The 17,584-nt window shown below is 41.1% G+C and overlaps 1 protein-coding gene and 1 long non-coding RNA gene across 2 annotated transcripts in view; one reads left to right on the forward strand and one right to left on the reverse strand.

Annotated features, from left to right (window-relative positions):
• Positions 1–321: 321 nt before the first annotated feature.
• Positions 322–17,584, reverse strand: part of LOC134444437 (E3 ubiquitin-protein ligase TRIM47-like) — a 31,648-nt gene continuing 14,385 nt past the window's right edge. Inside the window, exons 2-4 of the mRNA XM_063193790.1 lie at positions 5,250–5,345; positions 4,868–4,943; positions 322–422 (exon numbers count right to left, since the gene is read on the reverse strand). Of these exons, the coding sequence (XP_063049860.1) occupies positions 322–422; positions 4,868–4,943; positions 5,250–5,345 (273 nt within the window). The remainder of the gene's footprint in view (positions 423–4,867; positions 4,944–5,249; positions 5,346–17,584) is intronic.
• On the forward strand, positions 8,965–13,824 carry LOC134444446 (uncharacterized). Its single transcript, XR_010033976.1, has 4 exons — positions 8,965–9,158; positions 9,376–9,453; positions 13,514–13,612; positions 13,736–13,824. It is a non-coding gene; the product is annotated as an uncharacterized LOC134444446 (long non-coding RNA).

A 17,584-nucleotide genomic window follows, 5' to 3' on the forward strand; every position in this document is an offset into this window, starting at 1 on the left:
ACACACACACACACACACACACACACACACACACACACACACACACACACACACACACACACACACACACACACAGACACACACACACACACACACACTAGGGTGAAGTAGACCATCGGCGTCGTTAGAGCATTTTTACCCGGGCACGTGCCCTGGTGTGGATCCACGGTGCCAGGGTATAATGGGCCCTGATTTTTTTATTAATTAATTTATTTATATCTTTATTTTTTATTATTTAAGTCTGGATCTGGTAATATACAGAATACATGCTTGCATTATTTTTTTTCTCTTAAAATAGGCCTATAGCCTACTACACTTAAGTTAGAATTTAAGTCTGACACGGACGCAGCAGCCTGATAAGAATGCACTTGCCGCCACGGCCACTCGCACTCGGAGCATGAAGCCGGAGAGTTGCCTGTTGGCTAATACAGAGCCATGCAGGAGTTTTTCATACTATCTTTAACCCTATCCAGACCGGGGGGGGGGGGCTAAAAGTGCCCGCACCAACTTTGATGTCGTATAACTCCTGAATGACTAAAGCTATGACTACGAAACTTTTTGACTTTTCCTAAAATGAAGTTGGCTACAATGTGATACCAAAAGATTAGGTTTATCATTTTTGCTGCTGCCATGGCAACGGCTTTCTGACAGGTATGACTGACCAAAAATCACTGATCTAAGTCTCATCATCATCACTTTTCATATTTTTTTACATTTTCATTAGCATCAGACACCCTTGTGAACATTTGAAGTGGTCTGATGCACATAATAACCAAAATTGATGTGCATTACCCAAGTTAGATGGAAAATACATTAAGGTGACATTTTGGGCAATAAAATCAGGAAATGATGTCATAATGACGTCATAATATCCAATAATGATATCATTCATAGATCTTTGGCTGAAGATCATCCCCTCCAAGTTTGGTGGTCATAAGCCATTCGGTTCCCAAGTTATGAGGGGGGGGGGGGCCAAAAGAGCCCCCCCCCCCCCGGTCCCAGAAATGCCAAAAAAGCCCGGTCTGGATAGGGTTAAGAAACACGACAGGCATACTAGTTCTCCTAGTGAAGAAGACACTATTGATTATATTATTATACACATTGATTATAACACCCTAGTTATTTGGAACCCTGAAGAAATTGACTATTTGAATTACGTGGTGAATTACATGGTGCCCCCCCTCATTGGCCGACCGCTGCAATGAAATGTGACGAATATGCCTAGGAAGAATCGTTCTTCTTGATAACGAGAGATTTGGGCAGCACATGAAAATGTTGGCTTTTTGAACCAAACCTGACCAACACAGCGACCATTCACTCCGGCCGGTGTGAAGTGAAGTAAACAGTAAGCGTCATTTTTTGTTATCATCTGTAAACTAAGCATAGCATGTCAATCAAATGTGTAGAACATGTTTCATCTAATAACGCGAAGGGGCGTCTCTGAAGTGGTGTTAGCCTATGTGGTCACGTCTGTTATGCTGCTACAGTAGCCAGGCAGTTCGCTCATATTGGACCTGTTGATCGGAGAAAGATCACAAATGTCGGCTTCACCAACTATTTGCCATGTTGTGCTGTTTCTCAATTCTTTACGTTCGTGTTTTCAGGGGGTGATGATCCCGTGATGGACTACCCCAACTTGTCTTGTCAGCTTTGCTAGCTATCGGCATATTTTTTGACATATTGACAAAGTTGCCTGCAACCAATGGCCCCGCTGTTATAGCCTAGGCTACTAGCGCACTATAACGGAATACAACACTCGTAGAAAGCAGTTTTGTAGGCTATGCTGTTGCTTTTAAAAATAGCCCAGCGCATGCTTGAATGAGCCGTCGTCCAGGCAAGTTAGAGGCCAGTGTTGCCAAAAGAAAATCAGCCAAAGTCGCTATGGGCTTGCTGAAAGAAGTCGCTAGATGACGTCAAGACGCTACGTATGATGCTACAGTGTCACGTACGGCGCGCTGATCTACAGAAACCGTGCCCACATGCCTTTGTCCACAGTAGAAATGGGCGGTGCTTGCTACTTTTTGGAGATGAGAGTTAATCTGCAGCCCCGCTTAACCGTGGGAAACGCTTCTGACGGCGGCGCAGAGTCAGAATTATGTGGAAAAACAATTAATTTGTCACTGAAAATGCATGTTTTAAAAAGTCGCCACATGCACCAAAAAGTCGCTAAAGGCGCTAGATGAGTTTTGTTGTCGCCATGTGCCCGAGATTCACTGCGGTCGGTGCGGCCAGCCTGCTAGTGCTCATATGCTTGTAGGGTAGACCGAGTAAAGTTAAATAAACCTGTGTAACCACAAGACTCTGATCTAATTCCAAAGTGTAGGCATAACATAAATGACAGTCCCAAAACATTTGGTGACCATATCGAAGATTGTGTAATCTCGGTTTATGTTGACATTTGGTTCCTGCCATATCTTTGTCCCATATCGCTTGCCGTAGTCTCATACAAGCAGATGTACGTGCATGAGAATTCCTGTGCGTATCACAAAAGCTGCCACACCGTGGTGCATCATGTGTCACGTCTGTCTCTACCCGCCGCCTCTGGAAATGCATTGTGTGGTGTCGTGGGGAGGGACACTGATTTGCCTCTCACAAGACAAGCGAAATAGTCGCTAGATTCGGCCAGATTGAGCCTGAAAAGTCGCTAAATCGCTAGACTATTTTTTTTGTCGCCAGAGGTGGCAAAAAGTCGCTAAATCTAGCGACAAAGTCGCTAAATTGGCAACACTGTTGGAGGCTGGCTGGCTTAATGCAACCCAAGCACGTTGGTCTCAGAGTTGGACATGATGACATCCTACAGGTGGTTACTTTTAAGACAGAAACATAATGCCGTGAACATAGCCAACTATTCGATTGAATGCATCTATTACACATAGCCTACGCAATGCCCATGTGTGATACTCTGGCTCCCCCTCTTGACGTGAACATGCACCGGCACACACAGACACGCGCACACGCCATACACACACACACACCAATTGATCATTCATAGCTTGCATAGAATAGCAGAATGTCCTGTTTTTATTAGGCCTATTTGGTTGTATGGTGTGTCAGGTATGTAGAGTTATGGAAGAAGTGTTGTACTAGTAGGCTAGTAGTTATTTTATGATATGATATAGATTATGATATTTTGCTGGCATTGAGTTATTGAATTATTATTGGTAACAGATAACAGCCTACTGTAGGCCTATTAGTTATAATTTTGATTTCAATTCAACTCAAACAACATTGTTCTTGTAGATGGACATCAGACAGTTATTCGTTCGGAGCAGGGATAAAGCAGCAAGGAGAAATGAGAGAGGTAAGCTAGGTAACAAGTCAACACAAACCACTTTTGAGTAACAACCCACCAGTTGAGTTGACCACAGGTCATAACTGACCACAGTTATACAGTTATGTTCACAAGTGGGCCAATTCAATAGAATTCAATAAAACCCTGTCGCTTTAAATGAGCAGCCTCGTGAGGAGAGCCCCTCCCCTCTCTGTCACTCACTGTCCACAGCTGCAGTGCTCCGCGACCGTTCTGCTCTCTCCCTCTCACCTCACCTGTCGCCGTTTGGCGTTTCAGCGACTATCAAACTAATCGACTGACTGTCAATTACAACTTTGAAAACAATAACGTTGGCATGCTTTGGCGGGCAACGTGAACTTGTCGCGTGCTGACCGAGGCAACTACACAGGTTATATTATAACGTAAAATGGCTAACGGGCGAGAAGTAGTCTATCGCAAATTACATTGTGACTGAAACACAATTGAAACTGAGTTTCTACATACAAAAAACAAGAAAAAAAAACTTCACTTGAAACAACATGCAACACTTGCACAACACGTCTGCGAGGAAAGCCCCTCTATCTCTGTAACACTGTCATAGATTGTAGAATTCCCTGCACAGACTCATTGAGTTTCACCGTCCACTCTCCCTAGTTGCTGTTTGGTGTTGCAGCGACTACAAACCGACCTGGCTGTCCATTAGGCTACAACTTTAAAAACAATACAGTTGATGATTGTTTTGGAAACGTTTAGTTGTTGCGTGCTGACAGGCTGTAACTCAAAATAGCGAACATGGCGAGACTGACACGTCATTCGCAAATTACAAGCGTCATGTAAACTGCGCATGGATCGGAAAATCAGATCATTGTTGATGCAGATATGATTATAAATGGTGAAAATGCAGAGCCAGCACCTAGGCTACATGCAGGCAGCGCCAGGTGTAAAGGCGAAATGGTTGCATGAGGAATTTAATATCTCTGGATCGGTTTTTTGATCGGCATGTTTTTCCGATCACCGATCAGGCTATTTTTGGCCATTATCGGCCGATCATGATCGGCTGCCGAGCAATCGGAGCACCTCTACTATACAGATATACAGTTAAGTTCACAGTAGGCCAATTCAATTCAGTTGGGTTCAGGTAGATATTGAATGATGCAGAAAATAAGAATCTAACAATGTATGTATGATGCTGTATAATAATAAATAAGTGGTATAAAATATTTTCTTGTGTGCTTGCATACATTATCTCTTTTTTTTAAATAATTGCCCAAAAAAAATTCTGCTCGCGCGCTTCGCGCACTCGCATTTATTTTTGGTGCCCTTTTGTGCCCCTGTATAGTGTTAGGTCTGATGACGCCCCTGATGTAGACCTACTGACATGAGCCCTTGATCAGCAGGACATTAACAGGGTTGTATCACCACTGTGTTTAGCCATGTTTTGAACTCTCTAAAAAGTAATGTTGTCTACCTTGAGGAAATGGATGGGATCCTGTGTCAGTGAAAGACGCTTCATCTCAGCATCTGTCCTCTTCAGGAGTCCTTCAGCTCAACTCACCTCAGCCTTCTCCTGAGCTCTGATCAGCTCTGTCACCTCAGAACGCCTTTTCTCAATGGAGCGGATCATCTCAGTAAACATCCTCTCACTCTCCTCCACTGCTGTCTGTGCACCAGACTGATAGGACACACACACACACACACACACACACACACACACACACACACACACACACACACACACACACACACACACACACACACACACACACACACACACACACACACACACACACACCAGGAGCAGTGGTTACATTGACACTGGTCTGAGTTGAAAACAAATGAAGATGGAAAATGAAGACTCTAATATACTCTATCCTAGTCTATTTTATACTCGTGTCACAATGTACTGCATCATAACTACTATCTCACTGCATAACCAGAAACCTGCTGCAGATTGTCTTCTCCTCTGGTCAGTTCTCACCTTGAGAGTCTCCACAGCCTTCCTCAGCTCCTGCAGCTCCTTCTCCTTCAACTGGATTATCTGCTGGCATCTCCTCTGGCTCTGCCCCAACCCCTCCTGCCGGACCAACAGGCATCAAAAAACACATTTGGAATTGATCATTGATTTCTGATTACATATACTATTGGGTGCATCTTTGAATAAGGTGAAGTTGTTTGGCACACATTCTTCCCAAGCAGCTGATACATCATTAGACAATAAACATGAAATGGACTAGCAGAACCTCTATGACGGGTAGGAGACAGAAGTTGGCACAACATTAGACATTAACCCTTGTAAGGTGCATAAAGCAAGTGAATCTCAGTGTGAGAGAATAATAACTGATACAAATGATCTCCAGTTAAAAACTGAAAACGGGTCAAAATGACCCAAACACCTTACAAGGGTTAAACACGAGGCTACACTGAGGTTGGTACAACAGTAGACATTACACAAGGCTACACTGAGGTTGGCATGTCAATATTTTGTATACTCGTACATACTCTTCCAGATCGTTTAATAAGTCGTAAATAAATATGGAATTTGTAGAGTCAGGAATGACAGTAACAAAGTTAACATCTGAAGGTACCATACATTTTTTCAAGACGAATTGTTGACTATCTGATGACATCAGACATTAGTCTAAACACGAGACAGACTGGCAGAACCTGTATGACAGGTAGGATAGGGGGAGGGAGGTTGGCCTGGCAATGTTGTAAAGAATGTTACATCTGAAATAATCTTTGGTTCTTCCTCTTAATGGGGCAGAGACAAATAATTGCTTAACTTAAGATATAGGTTACAAGTAAATGTACAGTGCATGAACTTAAATGAATGCACATACACCCTTAAAAGAGATTGTTTAAAAAAATTACTAATCTCGTTGGTTGAGGCAACATTGGTCACATTAACTGTGACATTAGTAACTATTAAACAAACAAATTGGTTATCTAACAACTAATATCATTGGTTAAGAACAAATTGGTTGATTTAACAAAGATATTGGTTAACTTTAATAACAGATTGGTTGAAAAATGACTAATATCATTGGTTAAGCAAATGTTAACTAAGAGATTGGTAACTGACGCAGGTCTGACGCTCAACGTCAAGTACGTAACTCTGCTTCTCAATTTTCTGACAAAGCCGCCATCTTGGTGCTGCAGGAAAGCCGTTTGAGATATTGGTGGAATTCAAACACTTTGTGAGGTAAGTTCGTTTATTTTCAATGTTTCGTTAATCATTTCAAGACAATGCCAAATATACAGTGAATAACGAAACTGTTTCTTGTTCAGGATGGTAATTTGCAATGAATTTGTCTTCAGACCATACCTCCGCTAACAGGCCATAACTACCGGTATGCTAACTTAGCCCTAGGTTGTTTTCACAACTTTGTTGGAAAGTTTGTGTTTTGTTAGAAACAAACTCTACGAAATTTACAATATAGATTTGCTCCGAAAGAGCTATAAAACTTGTCCAGTGGTGCCAAAACACCCATGTCAGAGTCAAGACCTAGCTAAATGTCCGCTAGCGACATAGCTATCAGTGGTTTCTGGAGTAGGGTCGAAGGGAGTGCTTCCCCGCCGGCCAGAGATTGTTTGCGCCGGCCTCTTCACCTGAAAGAGCTAGCGCTGCATGATGAGGTGGTTCGCTAGCAACAATTAGCTATAGTCTAACGGTTAAATCATGTTGCCTTTGTTGAGGGATGTTTGAAATAGGCCGATGTATTCATAACTGAATATTGGTTTCTTGTTAGAAACGAACACATTTTGGATATAATTTTGTTCTGAAGTTACAACATGCCAAGTTAGTGTTGTAAGACTGTTGGCGCCAAAGTTAAGAGCTAGCTAAATGTCCGCTAGCAACATTAGAGCTAGCCAAACTGAATAATGAATCTCTTGTCCGCTAGCAACATTAGCTAGCTAAAGTCTTTTTTTTGTTAGAAACGAACTCCCTTTGAGTACAATTATGCTCTGAAGATATCCAGTTAATGTACTTGAGCCAAAGTAAAACACAAATACCAGAGAGAAGAGCTAGCTAGAAGTTCGTTAGCAACATCAGCTTATCTTTTAGCTGACTCAGAAGCTTGAAGTAGCCACAACTTATGCCTGATTTTTATTGTTAGAAACAAACTCATTTTGACTATACACTTGCTCTGAAGTATGTTTTAACACATGTGCCTTTCCCTGTTCGTTGTGTAAAGGAAGTGAGTAAGTAAACTGATTCTGAACTTGTTATTGTGCACACAGTGTGCTGTTTTGTCCCATTCTGTTACTGCCAACTCTGTGGGCTGTTCTCTCTGTTCAGGGAGAAACCACTGTCAGCCATCAGATCGTGTTCTTTTCAATAAATAGGCATTACCTATTTGACAGATTTCTCCTGAAATAATGAGCCCAGAAACACCCAGATGTGTAGAGTGCTTAAAGGGGATAGAGAATCAAAATCATGTTTTTCGTGTTTTTACTGTTAGGTCAGAGTCTCCCCACTGTGGGGAGCACACACAAAGTGCCAGAAATGGCCAGAACCTCTGTCTCAAGTACGTCCTATTTTTTGAATCACCGCCAAAAAATCGGCCAATCCCGTTTTTGCACTTAATTGACGTCACGATGTTGCAAAAATCCCCCCCATACCCGCACCCACAGAAACCCCATTTGAAACACGCCCCTTCGAAACGCCCCTTCGAAATTGTGCCTGCCCACCCTCACATTAGCACGGGAAGACGAGCGAGCCCAAGATCCACCTTATCTGGACGAGCAGTGGCTAGGTGTAACAGGTGTTATGTCTTTACATAGTCTTCCAAGGGAAAGCAATTGTGCGAGACCAATGGCTTTTATTCATTTTTAACAGTATCCCAAGTACACACAACTGTGAACTAGCCTTTTTCTTTGCTCTGCGCATTTCACGGATGACTGTTTCATAAACCTTGCACAATTTCGAGGTGGCTTCAGTCGGAATCTAAAGTGGGTCAGTTCCAACTTTGCGACCAAATCAACCCCATCAACCAGTATCGCCTGTAAGTATCACATTGTTCATTTTTTACATTTGTGTTGCTGCGCCATGTTCTTCTTGTAACAATTGCACGTTAGCTTTGGTTTGTTTATCTGGTAAATGAGCTAACCCCATGTCAGCTTTAGCTATGTGCACCATTGGCATTGCTATGCAAAATGCCAACTTATTATTTCAGTACAATCCTCAGTGCACCTTCGGAAGTCACAGTAACAGTCGTAAAACGAAACAAATGAAGCCAAACTAAATTGTATTTGGCTACAGAATTGAGTTACGACTACGAGCTCAATAGGAAGGGGGTTTCAGAAACCGAGGCTATTCCAAGCAACCTAGCAGGTGGTTCAATGCTAGCATGTTTCCATATCAATCCTCTACTCCAGTAGTGTTTCTCAACCTTTTTTTAGGCGAGGCACCCTTTCAATTCATGAAAAATTTCACGGCACCTCAAACCAACAAGCCGTAACATACATCCGATAGCCTATATGGTAAGCTTAGAAAAGTAACAAATTCGGAGACCTCACACGACCTTCGTTCAAAGCTGCAGCTGACTGGGGCGACCTATATTTACTTGTGCGTAAATGGCAGATGAAAGATTCCACTGACTATCAATAAAGACAAATATGTATCACATTACATAATTTATCAGCCACGTTTCCGCGGCACCCCTGCCCTGTTGAGAAACACTGCTCTACTCTGTATGAGATGCTATTTTTCACGGCAATGTTGGACCGTGATCTGAAACATGTCAGTGAAGAGTATTCGTGTCGTTTTCAGAGCGCAGAGCCACTTCGATCTCTCTGTGAAAGGGAAGTCCATTTCACCGACCTAGACGACGTCTGCTGCCAGGCGGCTGCTGGAAATCTCCGTGACGCATAAAGCAAATCAAAGGTGAGTGTCCACTTTGCGCAACGATAACGTTGACTGGTTCATCAAATGTATAAGTAACATTGTAGTTATATGCTGCAATGATGTTTCTCACTAGACGTACGCAAATTGACTACATTTGTTTACTTTTTATTGCCATGTCTACAGGCTTCATATTGCCTTCTCTAAGTGCACGCCTGCAACAGGTTCCTAAACATTCTCCATAATGTTTGCTGGTCAGGTGCCCCATGTGAAAACACCTGAAGTGGACATGGCCATCCAGCAGATTCAACATCATCCTGCCCATGAGTGTCACACTGTAAGTAAACTCAAATTATGTTTTGTGTAATAAAAAAAGAATGATGGACAACAGACAACTGATTTTCAAGCTTTTGCACACAGCTGTGTCAGAACAGCACATTTCTTTCTTACAGAATCTGTTACACAAAATTCATCCTCTCGTTGTTCCCCACCTCCAAGCTGTGTGGGGTTATATATTATAAAGGCCTACTTGGAGTTTAGGTCTGAAAGAGAGAAACCAGAGTTGACAATTAAGCATCTGGTCATTGGATAAATTGTTTTGTGAACCCTCAGCTTGAAATAGTTACAGGGATTAAAGTTCTCCGGCATATACCGGATTTCCGGCATTTTGTAGCGATTGCCCGTGGGTTAATTTGTTTTTTAAAATACTCGGAAATAAATTGACGGTAAATAAATAAATAAAAAGACAACCGTAATCCCTCCTGCGTTTGTCAGCCAATGGTAGCTAAGGAGCTCACTAAAACTAACATTGTTAACCAATCAGAAGAAGAAGGGGGCAGGTCTTAGGAAAGCGTGCTACTTCAGTATCTCGCTCGAGTCGGACCACCACAGAGCCGGCGGTCTACAAGCAATCGCCGACTCGCCGTTCTAATGCCGCGGTCACATATTACAGAATGTCGATAAGCATACAGTGTTGATAGAGCTTCTCTGCTCAGTGCTAATAATTAGCTCTCCACAACACACAAGGTTCTGTTTTTTCCACAGACGTTCGATCCCTCTGTGTCTTTTCATAATTTCTGAACCCAACTTACAGTGAGGAGAATAAGTATTTGATCCCTTGCTGGTTTTGTTGGTTTGCCCACTAATAAAGACATGATCATTCTATAACATTAATGATAAAATGTATTCTAATATAGAGAGACAGAATATCAAAAAGAAAATCCAGAAAATAACTTTGAAGAATATATTTTAATTGATTTGTATTCCATTGAGGAAAATAAGTATTTGACCCCTCTAGTCAAAGAAGACGAAATACTTGGTGGCAAAGCCCTTGTTTTCTCATACAGAGGTCAGATGTTTCTTTCAGTTAATGACAATGTTTGTGGATATATTAGAAAGGATTTTTGTCCACTTTTCTATGCAGATCATCTCTAAATCACTTAAGTTGTATGACTGCAGCTTGCCAAATGGGAGCTTCTGTTCCCTTCACAGGATTATTATAGGGTTAATGTTTGGAAACTGTCTAGGCCACTTCATGACCTTAATGTGCTTCTGCTTGAGGTACTCCTTCATGGCTTGGGCTGTATGTTATGGATTATCATCATATTGGGACGCCAATCCATGACCCACCTTCAGTCTAGTGGTGGTGGGAAAGAGGTTGGCATGCAGCATTGTACGTTTACATGTCTCCCTCCATCCATTTCTTGACGATGTGAAGTTGTCCTGTGTCTTGGCCAGACAAACAACCTCAAAACATTATGTTACCACTTTCATTTATGATGTTGGAGAAGGTGTTGTTCTTGGGATCATAGGCAGCATTTCTCTTCCTCCAAACACATCGAGTTGTGTTAATGCAAAACAGTTTGATTTTGGTGTCATCTGATTCCAGCACCTCCCAATCATATCCTAATCCAGTTTGATGTTCATTGGCAAACCTCAGGTGAGCCTGAACAGGTTCCTTCTGAAGCCGGGGTACCATACATGCACTGCAGGATTTTAATCCGCTGTGGTATCAAGTGTTTCCAATAGTTTTCTTAGTGATTGAGGTCCCAGCTGCCTTGAGATCATTTCCTAGCTCCTCCCATACAGTTTTAAGGTGCTTTATCTCCTTTTTTTCTGGTTATTAAATTCCCACAAGGTCAAATCTTGTAAGGAAACAGGGACAGACCTAAGATGGATGATTGATGATCATTTTGTATGTCCTAAAATTGGGAAGAAATACACCAACAGTTTGCTCTTTAATATCCAGGAGCCCATTTCAGCCTTGTTGAGTTCTAAAATCTTTTCCCTGACATCCTTTGACAGCTTTTTGGTCTGTCCCTTGTTGGCGAGTTTAGTTTGATTGATTGACTGATTCTATGGACTGATTCTGCAGATTCAATGTGTCTTTTGTGTAGGTTACTATTAACAGGTGTGTTCAATTCAGATAACAAGTTGATTGGAAGTGCCATTTGATCTGCGGGATCAGAACTCTTAATGGTTGGCAGGGGATCAAATACTTATTTCCCTCAATTAAATATAAATCAATTATTATATATTCTTTAGAGTTAATTTCTGCATTTTCTTTTTGATATTCTGTCTCTCCATATTAGAATACATATTATCATTAACATTAAATACTGATCATGTCTTTATTAGTGGGCAAACCAACAAAATCAGCAAGGGATCAAATACTTATTCTCCTCACTGTAGAACTTAACACAGAGCTGTCACAGCATCTCCCGGAGTGTGGAGCGGTCGAGCGGACCGTTTATCTGTGTCTCATCTCCTAATGTCAACCACTGCCTGTGCATTATGCTACCGGTAGTTCCATTCAAAATAATGGCTGGATAGCGTGATTCATGAATCAATCACCAGATTACTTCCTGGGGTTGTTGGAAGAGGTTATAGGAAGATGTGCTTCAATCCACTACATGTGAGAACGCCAACAGTAAGAGAATAATTTGTTATTCGTTACAATTTAACAACAAAGCTTAGTTTCACTTCAGCATGTTACAGATGCCACACTCTTGCTGAGTTTTGTTAGTGCGCTAACCACCGAACGTTTATGCTAATGTTTTAGCTAAGAGGAGTCGGGTTACTTATAAACACCACCTACATATTAACTGATATTATCTCCGATGGAAAAAACAATGCAAAAGTATTGACATTGGCGCTGTGTTCAACTTAAAAGTGACTCAAATAGCGCCTAGCAAGATGGCAGTCTGCATGCAGACAGCAGCAAGTTTCATCCCACTAGCTGTAGTATAATACAGGTTTGGTTGTTGGGTGTATAATTCCTGTCATTGGCACGTTTTTAGTCTACATTCACATCTCAAGGTGCCGTTTTCATGATGATTGTGAGATCGTTAAATAATATGTCACATAATGGCTTGTTGATGGCTTTTAACAATCTGTTAATGGGCTTTAGTTTTCAGTGGAATTCTAGTCATTGATTGGAGGCTAAAAATAATACTGCTATATGGTGATGGACAGAACAACTTGAGCTTGATGATGAAGCAAGGCAGTCTTTTTTCTGAGAATAGCCCAATAGGAGAGTAGCCAAAATATTACAGGGCAGGCACTACAAATTCTGACCTAGAGCTAGCTCTATCCAAGGCTCTATTCAGACTGACTGTACAGCTGAGAAACCTAGAACCCATCTATCTACAGACACAGACAACATCTAGTCCATAGTAGCCACCAAAATGACATTAATGAATTAAGTTGATTTGCATTTGTAATTCGTTAAAACTAAAGGTATTTTGCATTATTATTCAGCCATGTCCAGGCATTTGCATTTTCTTTTTTTTAAAGGCAGGATTAAACACTTAGGCCTAAGTAACCAAAGATTATGCTTTTACCTCTGTTATGTATCTAACATGTCATGGTATTTCAATCTTTGTTGGTCATATTCTGCTACACATACTTTTCTCATGCTTTTGTGATGAAATGGCCTATGTAACTACAATATTATGCATAATAAGTATGTAATTATGTAATAATGATTATCGCTACACCCTTTTGGTCTCCTTGGTAGGCCCTATTTGAGTTGCAAAAGGCATTTTGACCCTGACATGGCACCCACATCAGAATAAGATAAATAAGACAAACATAAGTGTAAATACTAAGCTTAAAAAGCAATGAAATTCTCGTTTCACCGTGTATCGAATAGGGTCGCGTGGACGCACCAAAAAGTTCAGGCTCAGGATTTTTTTTACTTTAATCCCTGTAGTTAGCATCACTCTCTAAGCTTTGGCGTTGTCTTCATGCGTTGTTTGCTTCACACATCAATGTTCATATCATGTTATAATATAGCAATTACCTGTAACATATGCACTCACACAGCAAGTGGCATGCGTTTTAAGAAAGAATATGAACAAATCAGCTCTTATGTTGATTTTTTTTTTTTTTATAAGAAAAGTGACCGCCCTCAGGACACCTCCACAAGATGTACAGGATGCCTGTTCCCAGGGCAAAGAAGGAAGGCCATTTTGTCAAAACAAAGACAACCTTTGGTAAGCTATTCACACATTTATGGGAAAACACAAATAATACATTTACAGTGTAATGGAATGTATGCAACACATTAAAAATAATAGAAATCCAATACATGCAATGAAAATGTTTTACATATACAGATTATGCCAACAATCTGGTTAAGATGGTGTTTGATGAAATGGTCCTGGATCCTGGCCCATTCACCGCAGACCTACTGAGGACCAGTCCAACCAAATCTTTGCAGTACACTTGAACGACCCTCAGTGGAGGATGCAGTGGCTCTACCCGTCCCGTTTCGGTTGAAGGGGGTTGTCCTGAATCCAGCGTACTCTTCAGTGGTCTCAGGGAATTCTGTATGACGACACATGCTGTCCGACCAAGAAACCCCCGGCACCAGGATGCACTACCTGCACATAATGGACGAAATAAATATTAATTCTTGAGTGTGGTTTATGCTGTTTAATTGTGTTCATCATCGTTTCTCTAAGTTTTTGGTGCCACAAACATTTATTAATATGAAATTGCAGTACTGCCTTATTGTAATGAAAGAACAAGTTTCAGAACCACCTTTGCAAATAAATGCTACTGGCTTGTATCCGTTTTCCTTTTTCTTTGTATGTAGCAACCAAATGTGGTGTGGTAGTGGTGTTGGAAGCAGTAATGTAGTAGTATAATTATACTGTAATATATCATATAATACACTGTCAGAGATGATTATACAGCACCCTACCTTTCCATTCCTCTGTGTCAAACGACCATGGTCTCTGCTCTGTAGATATTCAAGGCGCTTTGGAGTGCATGTTGGTTCTAGGCCAGGACGTCATATGGGGGTTGGGTACCTGGGGATCAATGTTGCATTACATGTACGGTAAATCATTCACATGGAGAAAGTCCTATAGTTCTATGCATGTGCCATGCAAATACAGTTTCCCCAGGACCTGGTGAGTGGGGAAAAAAACGCCAGTGATTGATCAGATTTCACAATTATTTTCATTGATACACCAATGAAGATCACTGTGAAATCTGATCAATCACTGGTGGATTTTTTTGTCTACAGAGACTGCATGGCCATTTATGTAGCAGCACCCTACATCCTACATGTCACTCCATTGCTATTTATAAAAGCTTGATCAATCACTTGGTTTTCTCCCTTACAGTAGGGTAAACTGTTGGAACTGTATTTTATTCTTTATGAGAGCAAACCTGTTGCCTTGGCACAAATGTGCCCTTTCACATTCAAGAATTCCTGTTCAAGGCTAAGCAAAAGATTACTGGACTGTGCGAGGACTTTATCTGTACCAGAACAATGGAATGCCCAAACACAACAGAGTTGCATCTCCACATGGCAGGCCAAGGACTGTGTGTTCGTTGCCTGATTATCATAGACTTGCAATCGAGATTCGATCTGCAGCGCCGCCGAAGGTGTTGCGTCACTAGGAGGGCGCAGCCTGGCTAGTGTGTTCGTGTGTTAGTGTGTGTGTGTGTGTGTGTGAATGAATTAATCTCTATCCGGGTACGCCCCCTTTTCCCTTTAGCGGATAGAGATAATTGTTATCAGGGACAATCCTACAATAAATATGGCTTGGAGATATTACAGCGGTTAGAACGAGTGGGGAAAATGGTAACTGACGGTTCTCCCCATCCGCTCTCCAAGCCGGCTTGAAACTTAATTACTGATTCTCTGTGTCTTTCATTTCAGGTATTTCATATTTACAAATGTTAAGGGTTTGAACCTAACATTTACTTGGTCCTTCAGAACCGGATCCCAAGATACCCGACGATTCCAGCACGCGAGGAGGGAACCAGGAAAGTCTGTGGCCACAGCACTAAGACCCGTTTCCGGGACTGGTCTCTCCCTCGCAGGCTGGGATCCGACGGTTGACGGGAATCTTGAAAAGACCAGAGAATCGTGAGTAGGCCTACATTTTTATTTTTATTTAAAAAGGATTGAATGAAAAGACGGTAAAATAAGAGAAGACAAAACCCTGACAATTCTAGACCCTATCAGGTAAAAAGGGAGGCCAGACTCCTCTGTGTTGTTGAACAAGTTAAAATCTGAAGACTACGTAAAGTAAAGTACGTAGTACGAGTACGAGAAACTAGTACGAGAAACTAGTTTAAATTCTGTGTTCTCTGCGTTGAGAGAAAGTGTGCGTGAAAGGATTCGTATTACCACTCTGTAATACGTTTCATACCAATACAACAAGGTTCAAATAGCGAGTCTTTGTGGAAGCCTGTATGCAAGAAGATTCCACCTGTGAGGGGCACGTATCCTCGGAGGTTGAAGTGAATCTTACCACAAACGATCGTTGATCGCTATCTTGTTGAAAAGTGTATCCAACAATAGAGGCACTGTAGGTGTTGTGACGTTGGACTAAATTCATAGAGACAAAATGGGGGGCAGTAACAGCAAAAGAAGTGAAAAGTTCCTTGCTGAAATGCAATGCAAGGACTGAAAAATCGTGCATAGAGAAAATCCTAGTGCAGTAGCACCGCTGTGTTACTGGGTAAAAAACTATGGGTTTAATGGAAAGTTGTCTACAACAAACCTAACATTTATGGCCTGGCCAGCAGGGCCAACAGGAACACTACAATGAACACCAAAACTATCACGGCCAACGTCGAGGCCAACACCAAAATTCCTGACTAGACCGAGAGCACCAGTATCGACCGTACGGGCATGGCCCTCGGCCGATGACTGGTTTGATGATAATGAGGAAACGGACGGGGATGTGGAAGAGGTAGACGTCGTTCTAAACTTAGACGGATTGTTTTACCAAGAAAAAATTAGACCTGAAATTACCCTTCTGGTCCAAGGGACCCCCGTACGTTTCCTCTGTGACTCTGGTGCTAAAAAAAAAGCAAATGACAGCCATTTGGATTACTCACTGAGCAGTTAATGTCTCAGATAGCCTACCATATAATAATAATAATAATAATAATAATAATAGTAATAATAATAATAATAATAATTGTATTTTATAACACTGTGTCATACAAGGCAAGTAATATGGATATCTGTTTGTCTGTCTGTGTGGGCCCTATTTGTTGTATGAATTGTCCTAGTGGGACACCCCACTGTGTGTGTGAGAAAGATTGTATATATGTCTGTGGAGTGTACGTGTGTATCTGTGGAGTGAGTGCCTAAATATGTCTGAGAGTGGAAGAATTTTTTTTGAGTGTTTAGTGAAGGTACTCTATTGTGTTCAGAGTTAGCTGGAGCTTGGGAGTGCACATGTTGAAACAACATTTTTAAAATAAGAATAAGCCTTTTATTTTATTCTACAATTCAACTTTGAGGTGTAGGATTTTGTCATGATTTTGTTTTTCCACACATTCTTACCCATTTATTTTTGATTAGGAGAAAACGGGGTTGTGGAGTTATGTTGTTTCTTTACTATTTTCAATTGAAAGTTAACATGTTAATGTTTAAGCCTTTAAGACACGGCATTATAAATTAGCTGTTACCAGAATGGCAATGACCAAGTCATAATGTATTACTAAAGGCCCCGTGCACTGTCATGGTAGTGTAGTGTAGTTGCAAAAGAGTTTGCTTTCATGATTTACAGTACCAAAATGTCTTTGTTTCTTCTAAAGAATAGATGAAGCTTTCTCCTTGTTCTTATTTTTTTTTAAAAGAACAATGGGTTTGAGATCTTGAAATAACGCAGGCGTTATTTGATGGCCCAAAGGTGCTGTGAGTAAACCCAATTTGGACCTGGTCTGAGAGTTAGGTCACATGTGCTGAACGTTTCTAGAAATTTAGGTTGTCATTTTGTTTTTATTGACGTTTAACTATGACTTATTTCTTTGTTTTATTTCATCGAATTTCTTGCCTTATTATGTTCTATTTTGATGAGTTATTGATCAATGGATCATGGGTTTGGTTTAAAAAAAAAAAAAAACCCTAAAAGTTGGGTAGTAGTACTCAACTACATTTCCAATGCAATTATGATCTGGAACTTTATTTTAATGACAATGTTGACTCT

This window comes from Engraulis encrasicolus, unplaced genomic scaffold, assembly GCF_034702125.1.
Source record: "Engraulis encrasicolus isolate BLACKSEA-1 unplaced genomic scaffold, IST_EnEncr_1.0 scaffold_56_np1212, whole genome shotgun sequence".
Taxonomy (NCBI): domain Eukaryota; kingdom Metazoa; phylum Chordata; class Actinopteri; order Clupeiformes; family Engraulidae; genus Engraulis; species Engraulis encrasicolus.